Consider the following 22500-nt stretch of genomic DNA (forward strand, 5'->3'; position numbering starts at 1 on the left):
TTATTAATTCATTATCTATTTATTATTTTGTCTGCTTATTCATTTTTGTCTTACAAAACGTTCTTTAAAATATCGCTATAGCTATTAGAAAATATCGAAAATATGTGGTTATTAACATACATTACAAATTTAAAAAAAAAAAAAATTGTGGCGTACCTACTAACATGAAGATAGAACTTTTTTTCTTACCTTTTTCATAAAGGCTTATCAGCGTTCAAGGACACTGTACGAGTAGAGTTTATTTACTTTTTTTTTTTTTTTTTTTTACTCGAAGCATAAAATGACATGTGCCTATATCAATGAGAGGTATTTTTTAACCTAAACAGAGAAATTAAAGAAAAATTTGTAACCTGTAATTCAAAGGCTTTTTTCCCCCTTACACGGGAGGAAGCTAAAATAAAACGGCATAGAAACCACTCCCACCCATTCCATCCCCTACATACTCCACTCCCCTCTAACCTCTTCCCTCCCTCTTATTTTGGCACCAGGAGGTGCCATATATTTTTGTATAAAGGTAAAAAATAATTTAATTTTGCAATCCGCAAAATTACACACCTACAACTAGAGAAATTATTTCCCTGCACATGTCATCTGCTGTGACGTACGCGCCTGCCTCCACGTGACGTATGACATTCCCGGTCACCCACGTGGGGGTGCCAAAGACTCTCTCGTCAAGGGAGGCCGATGTGGGGTCGAAGTCTTCGATCGAACTGCGCAATGGGGGCTTCGAGTGCCACCCCACCTCCTCGGGTCTTCGAAGACTGGTTGCCATGGGTTGATAAGAAGGAGGTATATAAAGGCTGTGTCCAGCTAGAGCCGGTACAGTGGAGACCGCCGGCTAGACCTATCCAAGATAGTGTGAGCCGCCGACGCCATGCGCCGCTGCACGACACCGCTACTTCTTGTGGCACTGTTGGCTTCTGCTACTGCAGCAGGTAAATCCTTAAGAGGGAGTTATAATGTTTTTTATTATTCTTTCTTGTCGAAGTGCTGAAAACCATTCCAGTATCGGTAATGTTAGAGAGGCTTTCCAAAGCCAGATACTGGGACATTTATTTCAAAGTGGAAGACCATCTTAGTGTTGGTAATGTTAAAGAGGTCTTCCAAAGCCAAATGCTGGCTTCCCCACTGCAAAGCTTGTCCAGATTCAAACCTGGAATGTCACCTATAGCAAGGGAACTGTGGGAACTGCTGAAGTGCAAGTGAAATTTCTTGTCGACAGTGTTAATGACTCGTTGCTCCACATGGAAGCAATGAAGGCGACCACGACTATATTTTGAAAATTCTTACGAAAAAAGAAAATTAAAAAAGATCATTCTATGGAACAAATCATTCGTTACAGTGAAGTCTTTCAAATAATCAAACTTCGATCAGTAACGCAGTGAACTCGCATTCTTAGGAACCCCGGATCGAAGTTTCGCGAGAGCTGGGTTTGTTTAGTTGTTTTAGTTATTATGTATACCAAAGGCCCTTTTTCCTTGAGGGTGACCGAGTTAAGGCTCACTCCCTATTCACGCACATTAGCCTAAGCGTAAACTGAGATACTGGTGACACAGCACAAAACAAAGACAATTTTCCTGTTGCTGAATTGAAGTACAGTTTGAACTTCTCTCTCATGTGAAATCTGAAATATCTACAAGCACTTCAAGTGAGAACGAAGTTCAAACTGAACTTCAGTTCAGCAACAGGAAGTCTGCCTTTCCTGTGCTGTATCACTTGTGTCGCCTGCGCCTCAGTTTGCGATTAGGCTTACGACTCATTTAACCCCTCTTCCTTCTTAACACCTCGTGGCTAAAGGGTCACCCCTGTTCCCAGTCCACTTTTTGGTGAGAATGCAACGTAGTTATTACTAATCAGGCTTCATCAAGGTTCTACAACCTATCAGCATGAAACACACTTGGACATAACTCATAATTTGTTGGTCAAAATCAATTAAACCTTAGTCCTAAGGTTTACTGGTTTAGTGTTTTGTACTTCCTTTCTAAATACATTGATATCACTGCTTTAACTTTTCTAGTGAATGGTATTACAATTTTGCTGCGCAATAAAAGATCGTTTCTGATGAATACACTACAATTTTCATTGTATTGATATTATCTGGTAAATGGTTCTGAATGCTCAGTGCACAATAATAAGTTTCATAGTGGTGGCCAGACTCACAATGGGCGCGTTTATTCAATGGTAGTATTTTATTATTATTACTATTTTGCTGTCAACCCTGAATGGTCGAGCATAACAGGCACAGGTGACGATTTTGGCCGCAATTAGGTGTCTTCATATCTGTTAAGTCCCGCCAACATATATTGTTATAAACACAAATAAGAATAGTTGTTTGGTTAGAGAGAGAAGCGGTGAGTTCGTCACTGAGACCGATATTCTCGCTAATACATGCAGGCACTCTATGCGGACAGGATTTTAATCTTCTAGATATCTTGTAATAACTCGCGCAGGTAAATGATTTTCTGGTAAGTATAGAGCGGCAAGCGAGGACATTCGTTGGCAGATTATGATGCGCCGAGATTTAAGTCTAATTTTCTAATTAAGTTGGTCAACATGAGTTTTAATGAACCCTAGTTTCGATTTATAAAGAACACGTTCGTCACTGTGAAGTACGAATTTTCAATACATTAATTTGACATATCACATTTGACAACTGCCACGCGTTCATAATGAAACGCTATGTAATACATCTTATAACTATGACTATATATTTTGTTCTATTCCCATTTAGAAGCATAAAACATAAGAATGAAGGAGACTGCAAGTGACCATAAGGCTTACTTTAAGCAGTTCCATGTCCATTACACCTGCCATCTCCATTCATAAAGTTGTCAAACCTTTTCTTAAAACAACTGATAGTTTCAGCGCTCACTACATGGTTACTAAGTCTATTTCATTCGTTGACCACTCTATTGGCAAACTAGTTCTTGCCTATTTCCTTCTTAAATCTAAATGTGTCCTATTCAAACCCATTACTGCGAGTCCTTCCCTGTTGTCTTAATACGATGACCTTGCTTGCATCACTCTTAAAGCCTTTGACTCACTTGAACACCTTGAATTTACCGATCCCTTCACATCTGCCGTCAGATCATTTAGTGTATTTCATAATTTGACATTTAAAACAAAACTCAAAACGTTTCTTTGAAGAGCCTCTCTGGCAGTGAGTTGCACATTTTAATTCTGATGCGAGTATTTGAGACATTCTCAATATACGATGGTGATCTAAATAGGTAATAAACAATTTTCAAAGGTTTGCATTTCGATAGTCACAAAGCGCCTTTATCTTAGTACTGATATTTCACTCATCTCATATCATTTATGTCGTATGCAGTAACCAACTGCAGGTTCTTTGTATTAGCAAAATAATTTTAGAGACTATTTGGTAATCAAATTTATAATAGCCGAAGAAGGTAGTTTACATATACTTTACGTTACCTTAACCTACACTAGTCCCTTTATATAGAATTGAGACAACTTCGGACACGCCGCCATTTTGTGGCCATTCTGCGGTGTGTGCGGAACAGTGCGCACATGGCAGACCACTATGCTGTTCTGCACAACATGTGTGGGCGTCGTACATGTGTAACTGTGTTACAAAATTACATTATCTAAAGTCCCTTTATACAGAGAGTTGCGATGTGACGATACAATATCAGCCACTTGCCCCATGGAGCCATTTTGTGGCCAAATAATTTTCATTTACCTCTCATGTCGCAACTCTGCGTATAAAGTGACTTTAACCTACACCACCCACACGACAGCCACACGAGATTGCCCACTCGGATAGAAGTGCTGGTAAACTACATTCTATAACGACTGCAACCTATACTACTAATTGCATTCATAATAGAGCGAATGATCACCGCCTTTACATCTAATGGTATCTATGCAAGCGGTCATCCGGTCTGAATTATTATAATAGTACAACTGACAACCCACTCTTCGTATTAACATGTCTGCAAGCGGTCATACGGCCTCTGGGCCAGCCTGACGACCCACCAAATGAGGTTTAGGGTCAAGATGGCTTTTCCTACCCACAGCGTGGACTTAGGACTATTTGCCAAAGTCTGACCTAGGGACTTCGAAGCCCAGGCAACAGGAGCTCTCGTTTCATCTAACTTGTCGCAAAGAGATGATGCAGGATTTTTGGTTTTGGCTGGTTAGACGAAGGATGACATACTGTTCCGTGATACCTTGGGCATAATTGGTAGGAAGTGCTTTGAAAGAACAAGTTTTACTGAGTATCTTAATTAATGTATATATGCTCACATTAAAAATTGATCAGGCTCTCATATGTAACAAGTGTCACTATATATAACTCTAGTTCCAGGTTGTGTGGAGTATTTTACTATAACTCTCTTCAATCATTAACCTCTTCAATACGAGTAAAATTCTCTTGCGCAGTATCGGATGCCTAATGTACTATACATCATACTACTCGCGTTATGAAATATAAAGTCACTGCTGTATTACTCGTTCTCTTTCACTCAGAGTAAAAATAAACACAGAAAACGTGATCAAGCCAGATCACATAATTCGGGAGTCACTCAGCTACAACTACAAAATATAATCAAGACGTCAAATCCGGCACTCTCGTATAACTCGCGCATCATGACGTCTACGTACGCGTCATCGTATCGAAGAGGTTAACCACAAAATTAACCAGACAAGATGTAGTGACCATAAGCTTTCAAGGCGTGGGTTGACTCTCGAAGTAGATAAAATAAAATTCGCCTATTTAGTCAATGATAAACTTCCCAAAGAAGGGATCACGTGTAATACCGTTCGAAGCTTCAAGATTCACTTAGATAAATACCTAAGCACTACGTTGTAATGTCTATTAGCTAGTTGGTTTATCTCTTTCTCTGCGCTTATGTTTATTTATACATCCATCTGTTTAACATTCATTTTACTTACCACTTACTCGTTCATTTAACAGATAAAGATTCCATCATTATACCCAACCTCGTTAAGGATTACAAGCTCTCCTATCGGAATGCTTTGCCATTATAGCCTATTCTTATATATTGTAAATAAAGTGATAGCTGTCAGAGAACACAGAACACAAAAGCTTAGACTATCATAATTACTCTAAGCAATATAGATATACAGGATCCGAAGAGAAATGCCTAAAAACAGCATTTCTACCTTTAAGATCACCGATAACACTTTCATTAATTTTTTTTTTTTTTCATTTTACAGAGTCAAGCCAGCAGTCCCAATGCGCATTCCACTGTAAAAATACCGACAAGTTCTCCTATGAAACTGGTAAGAAAATATGAGTTTCCACGACATTTTATATCTCATTCTATTGAGTGCAGTTTTCCACCTGTTTAATATCTCTTATGATTTTATGTGTGCAATTCTTCCCAAAGGAAAAAGCTACCTGTACGACTACACCGTAGACACAGTGACTTCTCTCCTTGGGACATCTGAAGAGAGTTCCAGAGTGCAGATTAAGTCCAAAGTCGAGATCGAGGTGTCTTCCCCATGTGAACACATCCTCCGGGTTAGTTGACCATGTGTACTTTACTTTCTAAGAACGGCAACTTGTTAGAAATAATCACTCATATAGTTTCGTCGTGCATTCTAATGTTTATTTTCAATTTCCACAGCTGAAAGATGTCGAACTGGTTGAGTCTTCTCGCTCCTCCGAGTTTGCGGACGCTCTGACCAAGATGCCCCTCAGGTTCTCTTTCCAGGACGGTGTAATAGACCACGTATGCGGAGCAGAAAATGAACCCACATGGGTTATGAACTTCAAAAGGGGAGTCCTCTCCACCTTCCAGAACTCCATGACCAACCCTGACCAGGAGGTAAGGATCTTTGAATGCTGACCGTCAATATGGTTTGCCCAAAACTTGAACAACATTTTAATACTCATGAGATAGCATATATCATGTGTGATTTGATACCGTAGGTGGTGGAAGAGACAGACATCACTGGCAAGTGCAACACGCATTATTCGGCTCATGTCGAGGGTACAGTCACCAACTACTTCAAGTCCAAAGACCTTGATTCTTGTACTCTTCGCCCGGACCGTGCAGCTGACTTTGCCACCTCCAGCTACACCAGTACATCTCCTATTCAGTCCTTGCCCATCATGAGGTATGTAAATTATTTTACTGAAGGAGGCACCGGTGTCATTCACTCTCAGGAAAATTGCTTTTCCCTGATCTCATACCAATGAGGTGTTGGAAATTTAGAAGTGCCTGGAAATAATCATAGTGGAGAGTTAATGGTGGAGATGTGTTTAGAAAAAGTTGATGGTAGCTAACTCAGTGTTTAGGAATAAAGTCAAGCATAAGTACACATGGGACAGGATGGTGGATAGAAGGGTGACTGATAGGGCATTAATTAACTATGTAGTGGTATCTAGGAAAAGAGAGGGAATATTTTTGATGTCCTTGTTCTTAGGGGAAAGACTGGGGGAATTTCAAATAATTTTTTGGTCAACGGTATATTGAGAGTGGAGGATAGGTGGAGAAACAGGAGAAGGGCGGAAGATAGAGGGGGGCGTAGAGCAAACTGTTTAAATAAGAAGGAAAAGGATCAGGAGTATAAGGAGAAGCTGAGAAAAGTGTGGGAAGTGAAGGATAGAGTGGAAGTAGGTGTGAAAGAGGAATGGGGGTGTTTTGAAGAGGAAGTGACAAGCGTGCAAAGAACGTGAACAAGGAGGATGGGAGGGAATAGAAGGAAAGGTAGCGAGTAGTGGAATGATGAAGTGAAAAGGTAGTAGAGGAGAAGCAGCGAGAATTCAGGGACTGGTTGCACAGTAGGGTAAGAGGAACATATGAGAGGTATAAAAAAGAGAAGTAAAACAAAAGAAAAAAAGAGTCAAATATGAGAGCAGATACAAAATGGGGGAAGAGCATGATTTTTTTTTTTTTTTTTTTAAATCATGTTTTGGAGGGGAATCAAAAGAGGGAGGGGAGGGGAGTCAAGTAAAGAAGAAAAGGTAAAAGGCACAGATAGACAGATCTTAACTTAAGAGGAGGCGGTAAGGGGAAGATGGGCGGAGTATTTTTGAGAGCTGTTGAATGTGGAGGATAGCGACGGATTGGTGGTAGCAGTGGGAGGCGCGAAGAAAATTATGTTGATGGGAGAGGAAAACGGAGTACAAATAAGAAAAGATGAGGTGCAAGTAGCTCTGAAAATCATGAGAACATTTAAGGTACCTGCGTCAGACGGGTATCATACAGTGTCTGAAGAAAGAAGCTAAATGATAGTGGACTAGATAGTGAGGTTGTTTAATGTATGTCTAAGGGGGGGTAGAGTGCCGGAGGACTGGAGTGCCTGTATAGTTTCATTTTGCCAGAAGAAAGGGGACAAATATAAGTGTAATAGTTTCAGTTGGATCAGTTTGTTGAATGTAGTTGGGAAGGCTTATGGGAGAGTATTAGGAGAGGTATAGAGGGAGTAATTCGTCAGGAACAGTGTGGGTTTAGGAAAGCTTGGGTTTGCGTGGATCAGATTTTTTGTGGTAAAGTAGATGTCAGAAAGCTTTAGGAAAAGGTAACGATTTTTTTTTTTTTTTTTTAACCTTTATGGATTTGGAAAAGGCTTTTAACAGGCTAGATAGAAAGGCACTGTGAGAGGTTTCGCAGATATATGGGATTAGGGGAAAGCTGTTAAGGGCAGTCAAGTTTTTTTTACGCAAGTGTTAGAATGGGAATTAGAGAGCGAGTGGCTTGAAGTATGGTTTGGACACATGGAAAGAATGAGTGATACAAGATTAGTAAAAGAGGTATGCAAGGCAGAGGTGGAAAGAGTGAACTTGAGGGAACGACCGAGAATGAGATGGATGGATGGGGTGAAGGAGGCGGTGAGCAAGAAAGGAATATCTGTTGAGCAAGGAAGGGAGAAGGAAGGAAATAGGGATGAGTGGAGATTGACTGTATGGATAATACTGTTATGCAAGGGAGATGTGGAGGATGGGGGGTAGGGGGCGCTTATTTGTAAATATTTTGACGCAGCCCGAAGTGATTTCTCCACAACTTTCTCTTTTTCTGCATGAGGGTAGGGGAGAGGGTGGTCGCCGATTAAGTGAAACGGTCTTGCTGTAAATGTACTGTGTCTTGCTGCATTGCGTTAGACCCAGGGCAGTTGGCGGATGCAGGGATGATCCGTCATCCATGAGGAGCTGAGACAGGAGGGCTGGAGGTGGTGGAAGGGAGCGAATTGGGTGGGAATAGCATTTGACTTGGCTACCTCACATTTAAGGGGGAAAAAGTTCTCAGTATATAGATATACCAATAACCTCACTAGGTGTGAATATCAATTACTCATAGTTGTGGAATTTTTACCACGAACTCAATTATTAGATAAAACCTGTCAGTTCTTCCCTCCCAGTGACAATTTTCAAATGAAACAATGTATTTACTGTTATAGTTTTGTAGAGCTCTTTGCATAAAACACAAATCTATCATTCTGTTGTCTGATTCTACAGAAGTACACAGTCTTGTCATCAAATTTTGGAGGACGGCCGGCTAAGGAACGCTGAATGTGAAGAGAGCCACATATATCACCCCTTCTCCAATCATGAAAGTGGCACAGTCACCAAGATTATGACAACCCTCGTCTTTATTTCCACCAGCAAGGCTTCCATTTTTGGTGCTGACCACTTCATGAAGCGTTCACCTCTCATTTTTGATTCCTCTAAGTACCACGAAACCCCTGCAGAGGTGGAGAAAGCTGCTAAACTTCTGGAGCTTCTGCATTCTTCTAGCCAAGATGAGATCAACCCTCGAGTTCCTACTCTATTCTACGACCTTGTGGCTAACCTTAGGGGTTTCTCACATTCCCAACTAACAACGCTACTCGCAACTACTAAAGATACTAAACAGCATAAGTTTCTTGTAGACGCCATTCTTCTTCTTACCACACCTGCATCCGCTGAGACCATACGCGACTTACTCAGGGCAGATCATATCAGTGATAAGGATGCTGATGTTTGGTTTACTTCACTTGCATTCATCAAGAACCCAAACCCTGATATATTCAGTGCTCTTGCTGTAAGTCCATTGTTCTCCTTTTCTTCGTATTCGGAAAATAAAATTTAAAGTAGTTTGCATGCCTACGTTATAAAATGGATGAACTCACTTTTATCTTCTTTCCAGACACTACAAACAACTCCCACAAAGCAGGCCATGTTAGGAATTTCGGCGCTCATCAATAACTACTGCCTGAAGGACTCTACCTGCGGAGAGCATGTCGGTGTTAAGAAGCTTCTGCTTCTCTTCGAAGCTCAGCTGGGATCCGCATGCCGATCTTTCACCGAGGAGGAAAAAGAAAGAATTGTAGTGGCCCTCAAGGCTCTTGGTAACGCCGGCCGATGGGTCAACGCAGATTCTATTCTGGAGCGGTGCTACACCGAAGACAACGATATGGAGATCCGTGTTGCTGCTCTGGATGCTTGGCGACACGCCCCCTGTCATTACGACCGTTCCAACTTAATGCAGGTCTTCAGTGATGTTCACCAAAACATCGAAGTGCGCATCGCTTCCTACTTGTCCATCATGACCTGCCCTACCAAGGAAGTGATTGAAGTAATCAAAGATCGTTTGATTTCTGAGCCGGTTAACCACGTCAGCTCCTTCGTCTGGACGCACCTAACTAACTTGCATGAGTCAGCTGCTCCTGGCAAACTCTGGATGCACGACCTCATTGGTCGAGATCTACTTAAGCAGAAATTCAACAGCACCAACCTCAAATTTTCACGTAATTTTGAGTCATCATTCTTTATGAACGAGATCAATGTTGGGTCCACTGTCGAAAGTAATGTTATCTTCTCTGACAGATCATTCTTGCCACGCTCTGCCATGTTCAACCTCACGATGGACCTATTTGGAGAATCCATCAACTTTTTCGAAATCGGAGGAAGATTTGAGGGCTTCGAGGCATACATAGAGCGTTTCTTTGGGCCTAACGGTTACTATCCAGAAGAAACCATTGCTGGTATACTCAAGAATCTTCGTCAAGGCAAAAATAAGGAAGAAACAACAACACTTGAATCTATACTTGACCATACAACAGACGAACCCAGTGGTTCTCTCTACTTGCGACTATTTGGAAACGAAATGTACTACAAACACTTTCACGGACTGGCAGATATTTTCTCAGACTTCTCCAACCCCATGGATCTTCTTACTGAACTAGCTCGTAAGGGTAATGTCGACTATCTAAAATCCTTTGCCATCGTCGACACAGATTTCTCCTTGCCTTCTGTATCTGGTCTTCCTATCACACTTGCAGTCAATGGATCGGCTACAGTTGGATTTAAAATGTCTGGAACATTCCTGCCAAGAAGTCTTAATAATATCAATATCGAAGGTAAGATCCATCCATCTGCCGCCATACAGATGGCTAGTAGTGTATATGTCGATGCCTTCATGGCTCGCTCAGGAGTTAAGATGGTCTCCACTCTGCACACATCCACATCCTTTGATGGCAAAATAATTATTCAAGGAGGAAAACTTGTCGACATTGCATTCGATATGCCCAAGGAGAAAACTGAAGTTCTAAAGGTGAATAATGACTTTTTCTATTACGATGGAGACAGGGAGGTCCAAGTCATACCAGACGACAGTCCTGTACATGAGAACTGTATTACTGCCACTTCCTTCCTTGGCCTTAGAATTTGTGGTTCTGTTAATTACCCACTTCCCCAACCTAATGCTCCTTATTTCCCATTCATCGGACCTATGGAAGCCCAAATCTTCACACAGAAAACTGACACCCAATCTTCTTATCTTCTTCAGTTCAGACGAGAGAATAACGACATCTCTTTCCTTTTTGACACCCCTGACTCAACAATCGACCGTAAAGTGTCTCTTCAACTCTCCCGGCATGAAAATTCTCTCGATATCAGCCTCTATACTCCTTGGAAGGCAATCAATGCTCACGGAAGCTACCACTTAACTAGTGCTGATAAGAAAGCCCGATTTGAGATCGATCTAGGCCAGACCAACAAATATACACTCATTGCTAATCTCGCAACACAGCGTAATAATATACAAATCCAGTATAAACCGACAATAGTGATCACAACGTCTGGGGCAGAAATAGTAAATCTACAAGGAGCTTTTCTCGTAAATGCTGAAGACAAGAAGTGCCAAGCCGACCTTTCACTTGCCACATTGAACGCAAAACCCATCACTTTTCATGGTAAGTTCAGCACACAGTATTTTTACTTATATTCTTAAAGGCAATATAAGTTATTGGAATGTTTTCATGTCGTATTTAAGAGTTCTTTTCAAGTATGTTCTTATCTTTGCATTTTTTTTTTTTTTCAGCCGCCATTGACGCAGGAGATCGTAAGATGAACCTCCAAACCTCCCTCAATTCTCCACTTCTAGACGCCTCCTTCGAAGGAATCTATCAAATGGAGGAAACCTCTTTGTCTTCCAATTTCAACATCGAATATCGTTGGATAGAGAACCCTAAACAAACAATCAAGCATACAGGTCTTCTGAAGTTGGATGACTACATTTCTTCCAAGGTCTATTTGTTAGACTTCCAGTTTACACCTTCCCAGTTTCCCTCGTCCAGTATCGACTCCAAAGTACGAACAACTATAACGTCCGGGAAGACGGAAACTAAGATCGATCTAATCTATGGTGCCACAGCTTGGGGTGTTGAGCATTCCTGGTATTACGATCGAGTTCAAGACCAGTTCGTCGATATCACTGCCAGTACGATGATCAAATGTCCTAATCATGATATAAATTACATGTTCTTCTTCCACCACCTCCATAATAACGACGAAGTCAACAGTGATCTTAAGATTCGTCTGACTGACGAGCTAGCATTCGAGAAACAGGTTCAGCTCAACTTCTTAAGTGCAAAATACCACAGCGCTGGTTCCATCACACTTCCCCTCGGCAAATTTTATACAGAAGCCTCATTCATCAGGATTGCTCCTGGCCAGTACAAATTAAAGGTTAGTCTGTGTAAATGTGATATTTAAATGATTGTCCAAGTGCTCTTTTCTTCGGCTGCAGCTATTCGTATATTATCAGACTTAAAAGACATATAGGTAGTATAGATATCGCTAGTCGAAAAACACTCAAGTATATGGAGATTAATCTGAAACTAAAATTTACGCAGACATCCAAAATTACATACGACAATTTTGCTTCTCTCTCTCTCACTCTCTCTCTCTCCAATTCTGTCTTTTCCCTCTCATTTTCTCTCTCTCCCTCTATCAACTCTTTTCTTCTATTCTTGTTTTGGCCCAAAAGGTCTTTCGGCGCTCTGCCCTCACATTGCATTTTACAATTTTTTTTTTAATATTACGTAGTGCCTTTCTAGTAATATATTAAGCTAACATCTAGATATGGAGATCCTGATAGGGGTGCAGTTGCAACCTGCTCCCGTCAAATCCACCAAGTCGGCTCTGCAAACAAGACAGTGCAAACAAGGCATAACCACATCAAGACTCGTTCAACCAAAGTATGTGATTTAGAAATTTATGCAGAAGGGCGAATACCCGAATCTTAAAGAGTCGTTTGTTCCCCTTGTCTTGCTATGTGGATGTGAGATATGAGCACTAAATGCTAACTTCATGATGTGTCTCGACATTTTTGGAACAAAGTGTCTTCAGGGAATTGTGAAGTATCGTTGACTTCAATTCAAACCAGCGACTGTTTCGTGAGACTCAGTCGACTCCAGCTATACAGACATGTGGTACGCTTTCCTGATATTGATCCTACTCACATGGTTATCTCGGCGAGAGGTAAATCCCGGTAGAAGAAACAATGCCAACCCCCCCCCCCCACTGGATATCCATCCCTCTGAATCCTCTCTCTCCTGAGAAGAGAGGTTGCAATGTGGCCACCATCCAGCCCTTCTAAGTTACCAAAAAGAGGTTGCATGATTGCATAACAGATAACTGTCCAGGATGTACCACTTCATCCGATACTACACATCATGGAAGACTACATTGTACACAATCACGCACGCCAACACAATATACATTCTATAAGAGATGTGAGAAATCTCCGTTCCAGCCGTGGCGCTCCTCAGGGAGATAGGAATGCTCGGCCAGACAGATTAAGGAACGACAGCAATAGGAACAACAAAGGGACGCCCCCCAAAATACTCATGGCTAGATCTGTTTTGGTATGGGAAGGGTGGGTTTTCTCGGAAAAAAAAAGTGCAGGGAATAGCATCAACATGTGATTCGCACTGATTTTGATGATGATGATTAAAATGGCGTGTTATATTTCCTAATATCATTAATAAGTTCTATAAAATTTAGTATTCTTATACATGAACATATAATAGACGATTCCTAACATATTTCGTGCACATATAGGCTACATTAAACAAGTGATTTTTATATGTATATTGCAGGTAAATTCGAATTTAAAAGACGTGGGGTACAGTTTTGAAGCCATCTTCAAAAACAGATCTACCGTCTCGTCTTTCGACATTGACCTGGATGCTCAGTTTGTTGGAACGGGACATAAGGTGATCCTTGACACCGCTATTGTTGCCGACAGTGAAAAAGCTAATGCTGATCTCCTTCTGAATATCAACGACAGAGACTATACCGTCAAGGCAGAAGTTTGTCACACTTCCCTACTTCTTGATGTTAATTTCTTGAAACATATGTTTCTAGAAGCTAAGGTAAACAAATGTGGTAACTGTATAATTTGCTGCTTTGTGAAAAAGTCTCGTATATCTACATTGTCGACTTCTCTAACAATAAGTTCTCATTTGGGTTTCAGATCTCGCCAACAACAGAGGAGAAGAGTATAGAAGTCACTGCCTTCTGGGACAAAGCCAATGACCAGTCCAAGAGCTTCCATGTGTTTGGTATGGTAAGTCCAAAGGCTATCCGAGGAAGTCTCAAGTATCCCAACAATGAAGTCTCGTTTGAAGTCAGGGCAACCAATGGTAAGATCCTTTTGCAAGCTGAGTGGGCACCGAAGCAAAAAATTACTTCCGTTGTAAATTATAGCATGGGTGAGGAAAAGTCTCTCTCCATTCTGGTGGAGACGCCATTTGCTGGGTACGAAAAGCAGAGCGCTACTGTTGCCTTCCATGCCCATGGCAAAGAACACCATGGTAGTATTACCATTGTCTGGAAAAATGCTGAACTACTTTCCTTTTCTCTCATCAACAAGTACGAAGGAACTCCCATACGGCACTTTCTAATGTCCGAAATGTCATTCACAAGTAGTATTCCGGGCTACGAACAGGCCAAGATTTCACTCAATCATCAAATGGAAAATACTGACATCAAATCACAGCTGCAAGGCCAATTGAACTACAAGCCGCTCCAAGGAGCCTTTAGCTTCACATACGCCAATGAAGAAACAATGATGGATCTTGCGTTCAGTTCGCCTTTCACAGATAATCTAAGCGTTTCTCTCCGCCACACTCTAAGGAGTCAAGACCTATCTATCGATCTCGAAGCTAACTATGGTCCCAGGACAATTGTTCTATTTACTGCCAAAGGACATGTGGACATCTCGCATGACCATGACATCGTGCTCGTTCTTAAGATGGACACTTCTAACAAAGCTATACCCTCCATTTCTGCCAACGTCAACTACAGATTGAGAGATTCAGAGCTTACCTTCCTTGCTGAGCTTAAAGCAAACAACGAGAAGGCTATTCTAAACATCAACGGTCAGAAAACGGTAACTGGAGACCATACCGCTTTTACCGGAAACCTTCGCCTGATTACCCCTGTCACTCGACCACTGACATTTACCATTTCCCAAAGCCAGTCCATAGATTATTTCATCTATGACATCGAGATGTCTCGCTTCTGGTCTGACTTCAACACAGTAAAAATTTACGCTGAAGGCAAGGTGAACGCTATGAGCAATTTCGAACTTTCTTCCTCTGTCAGCAGTCTGGATACAAATGCTAAAGCCGTTCTAAACTATAAACTCATTGCAAACACCCTCGACCTTAAAGCTGACTTTAGTATCAACGGAAATCGTATCGCAGTCAACACTGATGCAGTATTAGACACCCATTCCAGAAGGGCTAAAATGAATGTAGCCATTGCTTCCAGCATGGAGGAGCTTCAGGACATAAACATGCTTATTTCGCACAAGAACGATGGAAACAAGTATGAAACGAAACTCTCATTAGCCAAAAGTTTGTCATCGCTTGTTATCAATCACTTATTCCTCTTCACCGATGTCTTCAACTGGGAGAATAATTTTGAAATCAACAATTATTATAAATTGAAGAACAAGCAGTCTCTTGATGGATACCGCTTCCACCATGACTTTGAGTACACTTGGTATGAGAAGACCATTAGTTCAGAAGTTTTCTTTGACATGAAGAGACAGTCCTCGCAACTCCAAATAGATGCTTCGCTTGCCAGCAAGTCCTCCTTCACTGAGGACTTTCGAGCTGCTTTCAGTTACCATCACAACGAAAATGAAATCAATTCTACACTGACAATTGAGGTCGAACCATGCAAGAAAATCGTCAATTCTATTTTCACCAAGCTGAAAGATAACTCAGGAAATCTCCAGTTAAAGTTGGATACTTATCTCTTCGCTCCAGTGGCCGTTCAAGGAAGCTTCTCCCTAGACCCAAAGAAATCGTTCGATGGCTCAATTACATGGAATGACAATAAAATTACTCTGACTGCCACAAGTGATGCTTATGATAACAAAATCCAAGGTCTTCTCAATCTAGACACTACATATCTACGCCATCCAGTACAAATTGTAGGGAGTTATCAAGAAGACGCTATCAGTAAGTCCCTTGACTTCTCATATGAATACATCCATACGCATAGAATAACCTCCACTTTCTCCAGGTCAGAAAACGAAGAAAAACTTTCCATCATCGTTGAAACGCCTCTAGAAAAATTCAGAAGGTTGTCAGCATCCATTGCTTATAACTTGCACTACATGCCCTACCATGTTTCCACCATTCTTACAACTGATAATCATGAGTACCTTATACGAGGTGAAATGACAAATTATGGGATCCAGATCGACATGGACTTTGATGGCAAAACAGGTGAATTCATTACCAAATGGGGATATGATTATTCCATGTCCAAAGCTGAAATCCATGTCAGCTTCAAGTCTCCTATTACTTCTATAGACGATCTTCACCTTATTGCCTCTTACGATCTCACAGAGAAATATTTTGACATCAAAATGAAGCACGCTTCAAATGAATTGAAACTTCGCGGAGAATTTGTTGACAATCGAATTATCTTCAAAGGATCAACACCATTCCACGGATGGGAAAGACTTGGTGCTTCCCTGCTCCTTTCAACAGTGGACATCGGTGCTTCTGTCTTCAGAAACGATTATAAAATCGAAATAACAGGAAAAGCGCAAATTGAGAACGGAAAAGGACAGCTTACACTCAATGCTCTTATACCTTTCTATACAAAAGAAATAATCAACATAGATGCAAAGTATGTTTTCGAGGGGACAACCAAAAAGATTAACTTCGACTCCAGCTACGGTTCGAAAACAGTTTCTGTGCGAGCCTTGGCTAATTTGGGAGATATGGCAGCCCCTGTCATGACACTAAAAATTACCTTGCCCTTCAAGACTCTTAGACGTGTAGGTGGTGAGGTCAAATTGAAGACAAGGGACGGACTGAAAATGGCTGACATTAAAATTTACCAAAATAATGATGACTACCGTGGCAAATTCTCCATCACGTCTGAAAATGCTTTCAAGACCAGTGCCATTGCAACTATAACTACTCCTTTGAATGGATGGTCCCTGTTGAACCTGGAAGCTCATCTGAACGTTTTCACAAATCCCTATTCTCTTATAATCACCATGGAAAAGGAAGGGATGAAGGGCGAATTCTCTACAAGTGTTGATGTTAACAATAAATCCTTCACTACACATATTGAGACATCTTTGCCAGAATGGAAGCTGGACTTAGAAGGATTCTATAAAATATCTGACTTCGAAATCCAGTTTGGTGTGAAGATGGTCAACAAGCCAGACTACTATGAGATGAAGATCCTTGTCCTGAAAGACAAACTGACTCCAAAGCTAGATATAGCCACTAGTACCTCTCCTGCCCAAGGCTTCAACTTTCAACTGGCAATGGAAGCAGACTTCTCCAGTGATCAGAAGGAAGCAAGTATTACCTTCAGGAAAAATAGCGCTTTATATTCCTTGAAAATGAATGGTAAATATTCCCTCACTAATAATGAGATTAAGATAAACTTTGCCTCTCCCATCAAAGGATATACGTCAGCATCGTTAACAGCTATATTACAGGTGAAGAATGATGTCGGTACGGTTTATGCTTCTCTTATCAAAGAACATAAACTACACGAATTCTCGATGAACATCAAGGTAAACGACAATACTTTTTTGATTGATGCAAATACAACTATCCCTGGATATGAAAGAATTAAGCTAAATGGAGACTACAGTAAAACAAGACTACAACACAAAGTTTTAGCAAGCTTCGAGACTAATAATTTGAAATATACCATCAATGGTGTGTTTAACATGAGCGAAAGGCTATTTTTGGTCTCCTTAACATCACCCTTGCCCCGCTATAACATGGCAGCCACTGGACACGTCGGCAACAACCGTATAGACCTTGAAATTTCAAAAGAGAACGACGTATACCAGTTTAGCACTGAGTATTACATCACCCCTAAATCGATTTCGTTCAGTCTGCAGACTCCTATTCAAGATATATCCAAGTTGACTTTCACTGGCCACTATGAGGTCAACGGTAATGACATAGAGGCCTCGGTTCTATTCCAAAGAAACAACGAAAAGTTTGAAGCTGGTACTGGTGCCAGCTATACTCCCACGAAATCCACTCTTTACGTTTTCATCACGAGCCCCGTTGTTGGATGGGAGAAGCTTATCATGAAGTCCCACTACGATATCGTCCCAGATATCAAAACATTTGGAATCTCAGTCGAGAAGGGCACACTCAAAGTGTCTGCTGAAGCCAGTTACAACATAAATGGTGGAAGTTTCAAGATCAAAACTCCTTTAGCAGAACTTGAATCTCTAGGGGCGAGTTACAACCTCACTATCGACCAGATCAACCAAATCCTTGATGCTTCCTTCACCTTCAATAAAAACATCAAGACTTGGAATTTCTCTGCTAAGGGTCACTTTAGCAATGATCACATTGAGATTAAGTATATGACACCATTTGAAGGTTATGAAACTGTTCTTCTTCAAGCCAATCTTGATACACTACACAAGACTGGAGAAGCCGTCCTCAAAATTGGACCTCACACTTTTAAAATTGAAGGTACTCTGAAATTTGGACAGGTCAAAGTGAGATTAACCACGCCTTTTGATGATCTCAAGGTTGTTCACGTTGATGCTCTCTACAACTGGGAAACGGAGAGGAAGGACGCTTCACTTACAATTTTCTATAATGATATCACCTATCAGCTTACTGCCGCTCTACGCCTGTCTGCATTCAAATCTGATTTCACAATCACTGCAAGCCTTCCCTTCCCTGGCTATGAAAACATCTCCATTCAAGCAAAATATGATCCTAATAACAAAGACCAACTTATTCTTGTCAGAGCCGTTCTTGACAGCAAAACATATGCTTTCTCCCTTGGCGGATTATTTAATGACAACAATGTTGAGCTTACTACCATGATGGAGACTCCTGTCGATGGATGGAAAGTCATAAGCCTTATAACCAAGCTTGACTTTGCTCATCATAATGAAAATTTAAAACTCATATTTGAAAAAGATGGTTCTAAAAGCTTAGCCATCATTGGTAAATTTGTGGGAGACGATTTGGACCTTCAAATGCATTCTCCTTTACAAGGGTTTGAAAATCTAAAACTCACAGGCTCTCTCGACCGTACCAGAAGATCTGTTGAAATAAAGGTAATAAAAGACAAGGATGCAGAGGCAAGTGTTACAGCTACTTCTAACTTGATCCAAATGGACATCAAGACACCCTACGAGTTGGCTCGCAAGATTTCATTGACTGTCAGTGTTGACGAGATGGGTAAGATTTCACTTGATATGAAAAGAAATGACAACTTCCTCACCATCCACGTTGTCCCTAAGGGAATCATACAATCTTTCCAAGTCTCAACCAAATGTGACTTTTGGGTACCACAGCCATTTACTCTTAAAGGATATCTGAATACAGAAGAACCAGAAGCCTATTTAGGAGCCGAAATGAATGGTGAGCTAACTTCTTTCCATATTATAGGTACTTTAAATCTCGAAGCCGGAGATGTGAAAATTAAGATTCAGACTCCATTCCAAAACTTCCAGGCAGTCTCCTTTGATTTAAGTTACAATACAGCAAGACACACTGCCAAGATTGAGGCTTCCTCAACTACTCTTAACTTCAAGTCAGAATTGTTGGAGAATATGGAGCTCAGAGGCTTTTATTCTGATACTCACGAACACAATCAGGTTAACATAGTCCTAAGTCCATTGTCCGGGCATTTCTACATTAGCAATCCCCGATATGTCACCGACAGTTTGAAGGCAGAATATGAATTTGTCTTTGGGGACATTTCCAAGGCTACAGTTCAAGCAACGATTGGTAATGAGGAGCTCTTCCACATCAGGGGCGAGCATAACAGTGTTATTAACAAGAATGACATTGAAGTACAAGTGCGCTCGACCCACACCCAGTATCACCGACTCCGTTTGTATCAGGAGGCGTTCCGTATCATATCTCTTTTGTTGGAAAAGGATGGAAAACAAATGGAAATAAAAATTGAGGGAGACATGAGCCATATTCCACAGGAAGGTTACTTCAGTGTTTTGTTCACTGATAACCTCTTCCACAATGAAAGTATCCTAAACGCCAAGATGGATCTCAATCTTATCACCAAACCTAAGAAGATTGTCATAGAACTTATCCCCAGTAAGAATAAACACCACAAAATTGAATTCAACATTGAGGTTGATGTGAATAATCCCTGGAGTGGAAACGCTGATATACAAGTCTTTACATCTGAGGGTGGCATGCGGCGATCCACGGATGTCTCAGGCAAGTGGGACTTCACAAACCTAGATGCTGCCGACTTCCACATAACTGCAGGAGGTGTCCACATTTCTGGTTATGGTAAACTTGGTATTTTTGAAACGGACTTTACGTTTACATCTACAATAGAACCAATCACTAAAATCTCCACACAGTGGAAATTCTCAAACGTTGGCACGCAGCACGATCATTTCTTCAGAATTGGTGACGAAAACACCTACGCCATGGGTAAACTGATGGGAACATTCGGCAGCTTAACCAATGCAGATATCCATACAGCTTTTGGAGTTAGTGCCTTCATGCCTGACCTTAATTTGAATATGAAGCTAAGCCAGAAATGGGATAACACTTTTGTAGGCAGGAGTAATTTCACACTTGGAGAATATAAAGGCCACCAGAAACTTGAATACCTGGCGGAAGATCTTCAACAACAGTTCACATTTGACTTGGAGAGCACAACAAACATTCCAGGTTTCCTCAGGACACGATTCGAAGTTGAGTACGATTTCGTAAATAAATTTGAAGTAAAAACTCTTCTATCTTATGAAGAATTCCACGTTTCTCTTGACATCGACTTTAAAGACCTTAACCCAGAATTCTCCAGTAACAGTGCGAAAATCAATTTACCTTACCTAGGAAAAATAGAAATGACGTTTAAACATGACTTCAGAAATAAAAGTTTCAAGTCCATCGACATTGCCGTCGCATTTGCTGGAGAGAAATCTTCCATTCATGCAAAGTGGATTCCAGGTGAGAACTACAATGTTCTCAATGGAAAACTCGAGTTCAAGTCACTCACCATTGGGAGTGCCAACCTTCATATCATTTATGATATTAATGACATCAGACAATCCCACGTCGAACTTTCTTTGGCAAGAAACAAAGAAACCGTTTTTAGTGTCAAGGCTGTCCACAAACAAACAGATACGACCTTGCTCACCGAGCTTTCCCTTGTGTCTCCCATTCAGATTATCCCAAGTGCCCAATTCGTTCTTGACACACAATTTGCTGACATCATCAAATTCAATCTCCATATGGGGTATGCAGATAGTAAGATTGACCTGGTGCTCAAAGCAAATGAGTCCAAGGTCGGTGCCCAAATCACAACAACATTTGAATATTTCAAGAACGTCACTGTTGATGTCACGTACAGATTGTCTCCTACAAAGAAGATGGTCACACTGATGCTTGCTCATGGAAACATAGAGATCAAAATGGTTATGGAATTGGAAGTAACGAACAGGGGCGAAGGAGAGTTCAAAGCGAGAATTAGTACACCCTTCCATTCCTTCAGCAAGTTTTCACTTGATGCCACTTGGGCTAATGATGAAGCTGAGATCATGTATACAGTGAATGAAGTTCATTATAGACTGACCGGTAAATATGAACTCAGGTCTTACGACAACAGCTCCTTTGAAATTTCTTTCTTGCTTCCTGACAAGAAGCCCATTGTCTTCGCCGCGTCTTACAATATCAAAAACCTTCTTAACGGGACCGGGAAGAAAGCAGATAAACTGGGAAGTATTTCCTTTGGATTCGAGACACACAACCTGAATATCAACTTCAAAGGTTTCAGGAACAGCGAAAGGATCTACCTCCAGCTTAATAGCAACTCTTCCTTTAGAATCCCCGGTGACGTTATGCTTACCTTTGACACCTCCAACCAGAATGACATGCGACACGGTGTCATAGAAACCAGAATCCATGGTCACCACCTGAAAATTGAAACGGCATTGAAACTGATGGGAATAAGCGATTCTCATTTTACGAGTGAAGTACTGATTAATGACTCGCGAATGGCGATCAAATTGGTCCTGAGCGGGCAAACAGTCACTCTAAATGTTGGGTATGGACATGGTAAGGACTTGATCTTCTCTATTAGTCCAAGAGCAAACAGTTACATGGAAGGCCTGGCTGGAAAACTTGATCTCGGCCAGTTAGGATATCCTGTAATTGAGTATGAAGCAGAGTATGGCTTCAATAGAGAGAATGCCTTCTATGTCGATTTTGACCTTGATCTTGGCAATGATAAGGACATTGAACTCAGATTCGTATATGACTCTGAAGGAGTGGAAGCTCGTCTTAACAGCCTTCTTACTGGTATGCATCGACTACGCGCTAAACGTTCCTTCTCTAACACTGCCTTCTTCACTGAACTTGGCTACAATGATTATGAGCTCATACTGAAGGGTGGACTTCCCAAAGATACTAAAAAACATGGGCTTTCGTTGGAGGGCGAAATTTTTGGAGAGAAGATTCTAGTCGACATTCTTTTCCACTTTGAGGGCACTGCCAACGTTGAGGGAAAGTTCATCGTAGAGACTCCTTTCATGGATCTTCACCACATCGGAGGCCATTTTATTTGGACCCATCACGACAAGAAGATCCATGCTTCCACAGAGATCCTTCTCCCAGCTTACAGGAAGCCAATAACAGTGGCGGAAATTGACCTGAATGTAAACGGTCAGATCTATGGTCATGCCAACATAGATATAGCTGGGCACGTTTTCAGCATCAAGAGCGACTTGAAAG

The 22500-nt window shown here is 41.1% G+C and overlaps 1 protein-coding gene across 1 annotated transcript in view; it reads left to right on the plus strand.

Moving 5' to 3' along the window:
* The first annotated feature begins 778 nt into the window (after positions 1-778).
* Positions 779-22500, plus strand: part of LOC143040001 (uncharacterized) — a 24708-nt gene continuing 2986 nt past the window's right edge. Inside the window, exons 1-10 of the mRNA XM_076210520.1 lie at positions 779-935; positions 5203-5268; positions 5376-5509; positions 5616-5816; positions 5921-6108; positions 8450-9014; positions 9120-11166; positions 11295-11941; positions 13357-13632; positions 13734-22500. The exon at positions 13734-22500 is cut by the window's right edge and continues 2986 nt beyond it. Coding sequence (XP_076066635.1) covers positions 875-935; positions 5203-5268; positions 5376-5509; positions 5616-5816; positions 5921-6108; positions 8450-9014; positions 9120-11166; positions 11295-11941; positions 13357-13632; positions 13734-22500 — 12952 coding nt within the window. The 5' untranslated portion in view covers positions 779-874. The remainder of the gene's footprint in view (positions 936-5202; positions 5269-5375; positions 5510-5615; positions 5817-5920; positions 6109-8449; positions 9015-9119; positions 11167-11294; positions 11942-13356; positions 13633-13733) is intronic.

Source organism: Oratosquilla oratoria, chromosome 27 (assembly GCF_046742065.1).
Source record: "Oratosquilla oratoria isolate Oo_2021 chromosome 27, ASM4674206v1, whole genome shotgun sequence".
Classification (NCBI taxonomy): domain Eukaryota; kingdom Metazoa; phylum Arthropoda; class Malacostraca; order Stomatopoda; family Squillidae; genus Oratosquilla; species Oratosquilla oratoria.